We start from the raw sequence: 11351 nt of genomic DNA on the forward strand, positions 1-11351 counted from the left end.
CAAACGGCCCTCCGTCGGCCAAATCCGGCTGTCGTCGTCGCTGCCAGCCACCTCGCGCAGCCACCGGCCATCGCCCGGCTTCCCTCGGCCGCCACCGCGCCATCGTCGCTTTTGCCGTTGCTGCCAGATCCTGGTCAATCCGACCTACCTCGGCCCGACCCGACCCAACTCGATCCGCTTCAAGTTTGACCCATTCTTGATTCGACCCATATCTGATTTATTTAGATTTAGACAGATCCAGATCTATCATGCCAGCGTTCGACCCATTTCGATGCGGTGCCTGCCGAGTTTTGAGGAGACAGTGTTCTCCACACTATATCTTTGCTCCTTATTTCTATCATGAGGAAGGATTCGCTCATTTTGCTGCCATCCACAATATTTTTTGTGCCAGAATTGCCTCCATCCTCCTGGCTCATCTTCCAGTAAGTGACCAGCTTGCAGCTGTTATGACACTCTTATTTGAAGCTCAAGCCCGGCTTCAGGATCCTGTCTATGGCTGTGTATCTCACATTCTTGCCTTTCAGCAGCAGGTTAGTGAGTTACAAGCTTGTCGAGCTTACCTGCAAAATTCACTATTTGCATATTATTCTTCACATCCCCAACCTGTTCCTCAACCTGATCAAAACCCGAGCTGGAATTTCGATCTTCCTATCATTCCAGAGGATGTCCCTCATCCTAGTTTCTCAGAGGCTACTCTCCCACCTTACCCTGGTGAAGCAAGTAGTAGCCAGATGCCACCCCCAGATGACATCGATGAGCTGGGAGCTGTTGTGTTTGGCAACCGTCGTCCTCACTGAGTATTGGTATCATCATCAGTTTTATGGTTTCTTTTTTCCTTTGAGTAATTGTACAGCTTGATTTCCTGTAACCGTTTAAACATATGGAATGAATATTATGCTTTGGATACTTTAACGTCTCATTCCCTTATTCTTGATTGCATGTTGATCATAAAACATCTCAACCTCTTGCAGCTGTTTTAATAATTCATCAAATCGAGATAAAAATATTGGCTCTTAATCATCACCTGATAATTTACATCCTTAATCAAGTCACACATAGCTAAGCATCCAATAAGCTCAAGCTGTCATTGGCAGTTTTATCATTTAAGAAATAATCCCGTTAAATCTTCCGAGAACATATCTTGCCATTTCCCAATTCTTCTTACGGCTTTTCATTGACCGCAAGTGCCCGTTCCATGTCTTGATAGGCTCCTTATTTCCATAACTTGCTGACATCATTCAACGATACATCACCCAATTTGCCCATCAAGGCTACCCAGAGTAATCGTCTAGCCATACGAGAGTTTCAATCTCTCAAAATTGAAAATCTCGGATCCTTAATTAATTTGGGCCTGCAACTTCTTCTACTGCGACCCGTCATCTTTGCACATCTGTCATCATCTTAATTCTCTTAATCACGTCAAGGATTCGCATAATTTTCAAGACATCAATCCACAGCTAATGCTACCAACTAGAGCAGGTAGGTACTTACATTACCCACGGTACTCTCATCCTCGCTGGATTTCTTTCTGAAACTCCAAAGTTCCATTACGAATCCCTAGATCCTCAATCGATTCTTTCAAGGAAATTCCTCTAAAATCTCAAACCGGTCTATCTTCGAAGATCCCAAATCAGATCACAATATTTGGTTCCAATTATCTTCCAAGAACTCTATTTCCTTTGCCATCATGGCTTTCAATCTACCATTCATGATGCTTTTAAGCTTTCTTTGCCGGGTTTGACTACCGAAAACTTTACCTGATTCTGCAGGTTCATTTGGCACACTAAAACATAGTCATAACCTCTGTTGACTAAGCCTCCTTATCATTCCTTTATGGTCGACACAACCATCAAACATCTCTTTTATTTTTAGTACTCAAACTCTTCTTTGAGTTGAGACTACCATTTCAGAACTCATCGATCAAGCCTTTGGACCGGTCATGCTCCACTACCTGAAATCTCATATCGAGATCCCCTGACTCTCACATTTCGTTCTTCAAATCCAGTTGACTATCGGCACCCGACCATTAGTTCTTCGTAGGCACTACTTTTTCTGTCAGTCAGCACATAGCTGTCATCATCACCCCCATCATATGGTAGGCTTACTCCTATATCATACGTCGACTCTCACATGGGTACATCCCGGGTGAAAATTGCACGATCTTGTCGTAGTCCTCTAAGAACTATCATTCGTTGTCGTTGCCCTGAGTCTAACTCCTTTTGCAAGAACATTCTTTCTAGGCCCTCATCATGGCCTGGTGATTCCATCACCTCATAGGTAGCACCTACATGGCTTACGAGCATGCATCTTTCCTTTCCATTTCATACGTCAGGTAGCTTTCCCTTTGAGCCACCCAACACGACTATCTCATGATCCCATTGTCATACTAGACACCAAGGTATTCTATCCCTCAAGTCTTAGACCATTCGTCGTGTCACCTACTCCCAAGGTGACTACGAATCCCAATGCAATTCCTTAAATAGGACACACAGTCTGTATTCAATCCATCTCATTTCGGTTTACGAGGCTTCCAGTCTTGATCAATCACAACTAGTGGCACACCTCACATCTTAAACCATTGGAACTTAGATCTCCCTCACAAGGTACAGACCCTACTGGTTTGCCCCAGGTCTTCAGCATCTGATCGTCTCCTCAGCAGTACACTAAGCAACTTAGACCCTGGGTCCTAGACCCATACCGCGAGACAGCTAACTAGCTTCCCGGTATGTTGATCGTAAGCTCATTACAAGTCTTCTGCCTTGGTCCCTAGATCCAGATCTGTCATTGCGAACACCGACCAATAGTACCATCATGCTGCTAGGGTTTCCTACCCCGTCTTTGCGAGTCATATCAATTGCACTACTTTCGGCTCATTAATCGATGCATTCACGTGCCATCATTTAGTTATTTTCAGCCTCTCATTTGTCCCAATCCGTGGGATCCCATATCTTATTTCTGGGATACCAAATGATCCTCGAAAATCTTATCTTTCGATCCTAACTCATCAACTAGGCCTTGCCACATCGGGCTGATCATTACTAATCCGATCATCTTTGATAACCGCAATTATCTCATCTCTCGTTGCAAGAACTTTGACTAGTGACATTAAATCATCAGTCTCTAATTCTCTTGAATCCGTAATCACGGTTACCGAGTTAACCTTACACTCGAATCATTTCATCGGATTCTTATTCCAATAACTAGATCATTCCACTTGAACTTAGCTTCTATTAGGCATTCTACTATTCACTGAGAATAGTAGTCGTCTACTGAAATAGTGTCTGCTTGTAAATAGTACACCAGGTAAGTTCCCAGGAAAGAGAGGTGGGTCACAAACGGACACACTTAAGTACCAAGTCTTTCCTAGCCAGAACTTTCCTAGACATGCACTTCCACTACAACGCACTTATCCAGTAACCGTCAATACCCAAATCTTACGGTGGCTTTACTTATCTAGCCACACACGACATTTTCCTTAGGTTCGCTCTAATATCGACTATACTAGAGTCACTTACGGTTCAAACATTTCTTATATCCTTAACAATTCGCTCTGATACCAACTATAACACCCCGCTTTTCTCTTACCAAGCGTGTCACTATGCTGGGGCCCAAAACATACATAATTTATTTTTTTCTTTCTTTCCCGGTAAATAATTTAAACCTTAAGTACCGAGTCCCGAACAAAACCCCCAACAAATCATTAAAAATGCAGAAACAATAATCGAAATCTGATATGGTACATAATCAACTCATTTTATTTATAACATAAGAATTCGTACCATAATTAACATCATATCCTCTATATTGAAATACATAAATACATGGAGATTCCATAATATTCTAACAAGGCTAAACATCAATAAAGCATTAGCTAAAACATATCCGAGTCAACTCGCTGGATCCATCGGCCACGCCATCACATGCCGTCATATCTCAACCTGCTCCATGCCCCAACTGCAAGTCTAAAACTAGAACGTGGAATGTTCCAGGGGCATAACCCATTAGAAGATGAAACTTCTAGTGAGGGTCCAAAACATATATACGAATGCATGATGCAATAACATGAAGAACATTTTCCCTTTATTGTAACTTCCCAGGCCCACCAGCCTGGCACGGAATCCTAAGCAAATCTCGAACCTCTGCACGATAAGCCTAATGTTATTCCATCATTGCCCTAAGAGAATTACGACTACACTCTAGGGGCGACATCCCATTCCCATGCACAAATATCAATGTGACAATAATATCGTGCCATGGAATTATCACGACTTTCCATGCAATATGACAAAATGAATCATATCTTTCGTAAATATTATGCATATATAAGCAATCATATCTTTCATAAATATCATGCATAATAAACAATTATATCATTTAGGGTAGGAAAACTCATAATACCATGTTTGGTATAAAATTACTCACCAAATCATACTTAGGATAGAGCAACTCACAACTTAAAACAAAGTTTTTCGGCAGAACACTCACCTTTGTCCTAAAGATCAAGACACCTTGAAAAGCGTGCATCACCTTGATATGCGTGGCCACCTCGATTTTCGTGCCAACTCTCAAAAGTTGCACCAATCACATCATCTCGATCTCCTCAATCATAAAATAATATTTAATCACTAAATATCCTCAATATTCCATTTATTTCATTTTTCTTTCATTTTCTTTCATTTTTCCTTTCCAAAAATTTCAATAAATACCTCAGGACTATTTTCTCAAATCTAATTTCACAACAATTCATAATATGCTATAAACTTCAAAGGAAAAATACTGGACTTACCCGGATGTTGCGTTTTCATGCAAAACGAGGTTCTTTGATGCTAAAATCGAGACATCGGGAACCCAAAATTCAAATCTTTTTACACGGACCTTCATAAAATATTTTTCCTAATTTTTCAATAATTTTTTCAGAATTTTCCCGATCCCCACGCGCCTGCATGTGCTAGGGCGACTGGGGGTGCGTGAGGTGCAGCGCGTGACCGGCACGCGCCGGTCATCTTCCCCGGCGACGGTGACGCCGAAAAAATTAGCCGACTCCACCTCTTGAAAGCCCTCATTGAGTCCATCCTCATGGCATAAATTTGAGGCCCAAAGGAACACTGGAAGGCGCCGAATCGAGCGTTTGAAGTCTCGGCCAGACCCACCGCCTCCGAACTCCGATTTACTTCGAAACCCATCAAAACCAACACGAAAATGCTCCATTTTCTCCAGAAACTCTGCTTAACTCATGGGCTTCCAAAGCCCTATGCTTTTAGCCTCCAATTGGTTCGGTTGAGCCTTCGATTTGAAGCTCCAACTTGCCCATTTCGGCCAACTCGAAACCCCTATTTATAGGCATCCTCGATGCCTCAAATTCCTCAGATCGGTTAGCCCATGAGCCTTAGAGCATCTACCTCCCTCATATGGCCCTGGAACGAGCCTTGCCCGACCACAAAAAGCATTTTGCAGCCACTTGATCGCGCGACCATTTTCGATCGGATTTTCTGGCTTTTCTGGCCAACCCAATGGCCTTTGTCGGATCCTCCTTTACAAAAGATGCTCCCCCGAAAGTGCCTCGTGCAACCCCATGGTCCATTTTGACCATGGCTGACCGGCCATGTGCTGGTCATTGGCCAACTTTGAAAATTTCAGTTTAACCCCTTAACTTTTGGGTTATCTCACTTTGACCCTTTTCACTTAACTCCTTAACTTTTCATAATTGTATTTAAGACCCTCAAGTCCTAAAACATCATTTTGACCCCCGAAGATTCCGAAAAATCATCGTTTCGGTCTTCCTCTGGCAATTTCAAAAAATTGCACTTAGGCCCGAATTTTCGTTTTGGCCCTAAACCTCTTTGTTTCTTCCTAAAACAACTGAACGGTTGTTCTTTATGAAAAATCGAAGCCTCCTCAAGCTTTCGTTGACTTCAGAGAAGTCGTCTATAACAATTCGGTATTGCAGCCTAATTGGCAACTATATTTTTGTTGTACCGAAAACTGTTCCCGATCAAATTTTTTCGATGCTATAAATCATATCTCGGGGTGCTTGTTAATGCCACATTATTTTCTTTTGGCATCTCGGCTCCAGGACACTCCCAGTAGTCTATTTGGTCAATTTTTTGAGCTATTCAGATACCAATTTTCTCTGAAATTCCATTTCTCTAATAAATTGCTTATTTTTAATTAACCCAAATTTCTTGGGTATTACATTGATGAGGCGACCTCAATGTTGCCTTTAAACGTCGAAAAAAGCCACCGAAAATGGCTTTAAAAGCCAGTTGCAGGTCGCGGCACCGGCGAGCCCGATTTTTCGGCCGAAGCTCCAAAACCCTATCAAACGCACACCAATCTCTTTGAAATTCTTCGGAAATGATCCTTACAACTCATAGAACAAAAGCCCTTTATCCCAGAAGCTCGATTCAGCCTAAAACATGAAAAATTTTGATCAATTTTTGCTTCAAACCTCTCGGCCGAGAACCCTTTTAATACTCATTTTTTACCCAATTCCCCACCATATCTTGCTCGTTCTTATCCCCTAAACCCAAATCCATCCTCCAAACCAATCAAAAATCCCCAAATCACGAGCCTAAGCCCTCGAAAGATTCAGCCAAATCGGAAATTTCTTCCGCCATTAAAACTGGTCACCTTGATGCTTTTTCAGGCCAATAGCATGCTCCAATGGTTCCATCATCGCCTGGAGACTATCATAGAGTCTCCGGGTGACCTTCCCGATGCCTCAGAGGCGGCCGCTGGCGGCCACAAGCGGCCGATCGGTTTCGCACCTTGATATTTTTGGAATTTTGCAGTTTAGCCCCAAGCCTACTTCTAATTGCATTTTCTCCCAAAACTTAATACCCCTAGATTATTTATCACTTCCACTACTACCCATAAGTTCTATATTTTCCACTTTCCTTAGAAATTTTTGAAGAATTCGTCATTTCGACCTCCCTCGGGTAGTTTACAAAATCTGCACTTTTGCCCGAATGCCCCTAATTGTGTGTTTTTTATAACGCCCCGTTTCTCAAGCGCGTTATAACTCTGGACAATTATGGGATAATTTTTTTTTTTAATACTACTAAAACTAAGACTAAACCATATCATTGCTCTTATACATCCCAAAATTTTCATTCATTTACCTCCAAGGAGAATTATCTTAAACATTAAATGCGAAAGCTAGAATTGAATCTAATATCATAACATTAATAAAAAATCAGCTCTTACATCACGAGAACATAAATTTCTCAGCATGACTTAATCATAAGTTCTCAACTAACATTAACCCTAAATAGGGTTTTACATCATCATTTCTCAAACATTTAGAATTCGAAGTAGCAGAACTTAAATACATGAACAATATAACATACGTTCAACTGATCATACAACTCATCATGCACTTTGCTAAGTGCCATTACATGCCTCATTCATCCTCATTTCTGTTACTATCTTCATTTGGAACGTTTGAATATTCCAGCGGCAAAGCCTAGGTTAGATGATGAATCATCTAAGTAAGGATACAAAACATTTAATGTTCATGTATGTATGCAATGCACATAACATCATAGTTCTCAAGTTTGGGTCGACTGCACCTTAAGATTACCCGCTATTTTTCCAGTCTCCCTGCCAGACCGAGGTGTGTGGGTGCACCCTTGGCAAAGTAACGGAGCCAGTATCTAATCCCAAACCCATGCAACGTATGACCGTGAATCTCATCATGCTCATATGCATATTTTATAAATCAAACATGTAAATGCAATTTACATGACATACTCACATCAAGACATGACAACATAATAAAATCATTTACGTAAAATCAGGTTTTGGATCGAACCACTTACAAACCAAATATTTTCATAAAACTAAATTCAGTTGGGAGGTACCACTTACCTTGCAAAAAGATAATTTTGCCTCAAAATACACGTCGAACTTTCAATCATACTCAATTATGAACCTCAACGTATCCTGGGTATCATAATTACTTAAGAAAATCAGATTTATAATTTTCTCTAATTTTCTTAATTTCTCCCATTTTCTTCTATTATTTGCTCCAGATTATGAAATAAATAGCTTCTCATAAAATTTTCTCAATTTCTCTTCACAATAATTCCTAAAACAATATTTCTAAGCCCCATAAATTTTCTCATAATTTTCAGAATCCATATTCTATTTATTTCTCATTTTCTCTTTGATTTTCAAGCATCTATTGCCTCAAAACTTCATAATAAATACCAATCATGCATTTCTCTTCCAATTTCATCATGAAAAATTCTAAAATATTATTCTCATATTTTTAAATTTTTTCAAGAAATTTTTGAAGATAACTCACCTTCTCACGGAGCAATTCGGTATTCTTTTGTATTGCGATGAAACCTCGATTTGCGCATCCAACAACCCCTTCTATCACAAATTTTCACGCAAATTACTAAACCTAGCCTATAGGATTTTTCTAGGAATTTTTTTGATATTTCTCTCTCTCTCTCTCTCTCTCTATATATATATATATTTTTTTTTTTTCTTTCTCTTTTTCAAATCTCTTTCTCACTCTCAAATCTTTCTTTTAACCTTTCTCCTTCTAATTTAAGTTCTCAAACCTTTCAAATTTCCTCTATTTATAGGAGGTTGAATTAAGCTTAACATAATTATAGTGACCCACTATCTTTAATTATTTTGTCACATTTCTTAATTATTTTTCACTAAATCTCACTAAAAATCCTTAATTATTTATCCACACCTTACTTTGTCTCCCACATTTCTCAATTATTTCGCCTATTATTTTTTATTATTTGTCCACACCTTACTTTGTCTCCCACATTTCTCAATTATTTCACTCATCATCTTTAATTATTTTGTTATATTTCTTAATTATTTTTCACTAAATCTCACTCATAATCTTTAATTATTTGTCCACACCCTACTTTGTCTCCAACATTTTTTAATTATTTCACTCATTATCTTTAATTATTTTGTCCACACCTTAATTTGTCTCCCACATTTCTCAATTATTTCACCCATCATCTTTAATTATTTTGTCATCTTTTTTAATTATTTTCCACTAGATCTCACTCATAATCTTTAATTTTTTGTCCACACCCTACTTTGTCTCCAACATTTCTTAATTATTTCACTCATTATCTTTGATTATTTGTCCACACTTTGTTTCCCAAATTTCTCAATTATTTCACCCATCATCTTTAATTATTTTGTCATCTTTTTTAATTATTTTCCACTAGATCTCACTCATAATCTTTAATTTTTTGTCCACACCCTACTTTGTCTCCAACATTTCTTAATTATTTCACTCATTATCTTTGATTATTTGTCCACACTTTGTTTCCCAAATTTCTCAATTATTTCACCCATGATCTTTAATTATTTTGTTATCTTTCTTAATTATTTCCCACTAAATCTCACTTATAATCTTTAATTATTTGTCCATACCCTACTTTGTTTCCAATATTTCGCAATTATTTCACTCACTAACTTTAATTATTTTGTCACCTTAATTATTTTTCACTAAAACTTCTTCTAAATAGATTATTCTTTTATTTAATTCATTAATTTTAAACCTATTTTCTTAGCCTTTTATTTTTTTCAACTTAGCCCACTAACTCTAAGCCCATTTACTTAGTCTTTATTTTTCCAATTTAGCCCACTAACTCTAAGCCCATTTACTTAGTCTTTATTTTTCCAACTTAGCCCACTAACTCTAAACCCATTAATTTTTTTTCAATTATAATCTCTAATTGATGTTAAAAAATAAAAAAATTAATTATTATTATTCTCAAAATACTAGGATATTACATTTTTTACTTCAAACCTTTGAAAATCTCTTGATTTTGTTGAATATCACGCATTTGAACAATTTTATCTTTCATCGACCTGCTTGACATAGTCTCTCACCTTTTGTTTATATTTTGACTATTGCACTTTGGCTCGAAACTATAAATACCAAATTTGACCCTGTAATTTCTAAAAAAAATACTTTTAATATTTAACATTGGGTATTACAAGAACAATCTCACCTTTTAATGATGATTCAATTATGACAACATACATAGTCATATTGTTGGGAGGAAGCTACAATCGAAGAGGTACAAAACCAACAACCAAGTTAAATCAAAATAAATCAAGAAATACCTAGGAGTGGACGGAAGATGGAAAGCGGACAAACGGTGACGATCGAAACTAATATCTGCAAAACCAACAACCAAGTTAAATACCGGAGAGAGAGAGAGATAGAGAGTAAGACGCGATGAGAGTCATGAGACTCACCTGTCACCTGTGTGACTATGTCGACATCTAACAGCAAAGGGAAAGGTGGTGGAGGTGACGAAGGAATCGAGGGCGACGGAAGGAAGAGGCAACGAAGGAATCGATGGTGACGAATTGCGACAACAACAATGGTCGGGGTTCGATTCGGAAGGGGGTTAGGGTTTTCCATTTTGCTCTCTCTCTCTCTCTCTGAACTTAGGAAGCCTCTCAAATGGAAAATATGGCGCACGAACTGAATTGGGGTTGGGTTGGGGTTTACAGGTTCTAAGCGCAAAATGACGTCATTTTAAGAAATACAAAATGACGTCGTCTTAAATATCATTCGGTTCGATTTCTACGGATAATTAGTCAAGCTAACCGAACCGCAAAACCGAACTGCAACCTGCTAAGCTAAATAACCGAACCGGTTCGGTAGGTTCGGCTCAGTCGGTTTGGTTCAGTCGGTTCGATTAAATCAAAAAATTGCACACCCCTACTCCCAATCTCTTCTTCTTTATCTTGGAGCTTCAAGAGTGGATTTGGTAGTGAAGATTAAGAGCTTTTAGTGGAGTTTTTTAGGCTCAACATCTCTTTTTCTTCAAAGGATCTTCCATTTGAGTAAGGCAAGTTCTTGCTTGCACTATTCTTTTCATTTTGTGTGCAAGCTTTAATATTTCTCTCCTTGTATGGTTACAAATCTTGCTTTACGGTCTTGTGGGTTCATGGATGTCTTCGGGTTGGGAGATTGTGGTTAATTTGGGAAATTTTGGGTGTTGTGATGTGGGTGAGGGTTTTTGCATACAAATTTGGTTTATTACGTTGTGAGATTCCTCCCAAAAATTTTGCTAAATTTGTTTTATAATCATGATGAGGTCTCATCCTACCTCATCCTTTCATAAAAATGATGTATGTGGGGTTTGAATTGATCATTTTGGGTGTTGGGGATGGATATGGGCGATTTTTGGGTCTTTTGGTTCGTCCGTTCGCAATTCTGGCACTACAAAAAAATTGATTTTTTGCGACAGTTCTAAAAATCGCTGCAAAACATGGTATTTTGTGGCGGTTTTGAAACCGTCACAAAATATGATTTTTGCGGTGGTTTTTTAAAAATTTTGCAG

The 11351-nt window shown here is 38.6% G+C and overlaps 1 protein-coding gene across 1 annotated transcript; it reads left to right on the plus strand.

The window, feature by feature from the left end:
* Positions 1-248: 248 nt before the first annotated feature.
* Positions 249-797, plus strand: LOC127804481 (LOB domain-containing protein 18-like). The gene has a single exon (XM_052341349.1). The coding sequence runs from the start codon at positions 249-251 to the stop codon at positions 795-797; it is 549 nt and encodes a 182-aa protein (XP_052197309.1).
* The last annotated feature ends 10554 nt before the right edge of the window (positions 798-11351 follow it).

This window comes from Diospyros lotus, chromosome 6, assembly GCF_014633365.1.
Source record: "Diospyros lotus cultivar Yz01 chromosome 6, ASM1463336v1, whole genome shotgun sequence".
NCBI lineage: Eukaryota > Viridiplantae > Streptophyta > Magnoliopsida > Ericales > Ebenaceae > Diospyros > Diospyros lotus.

Coding starts and splice junctions, on each gene's coding strand:
- LOC127804481 (XM_052341349.1), top strand. CDS start 249: ATGCCAGCGTTCGACCCATTTCGATGCGGTGCCTGCCGAGTTTTGAGG.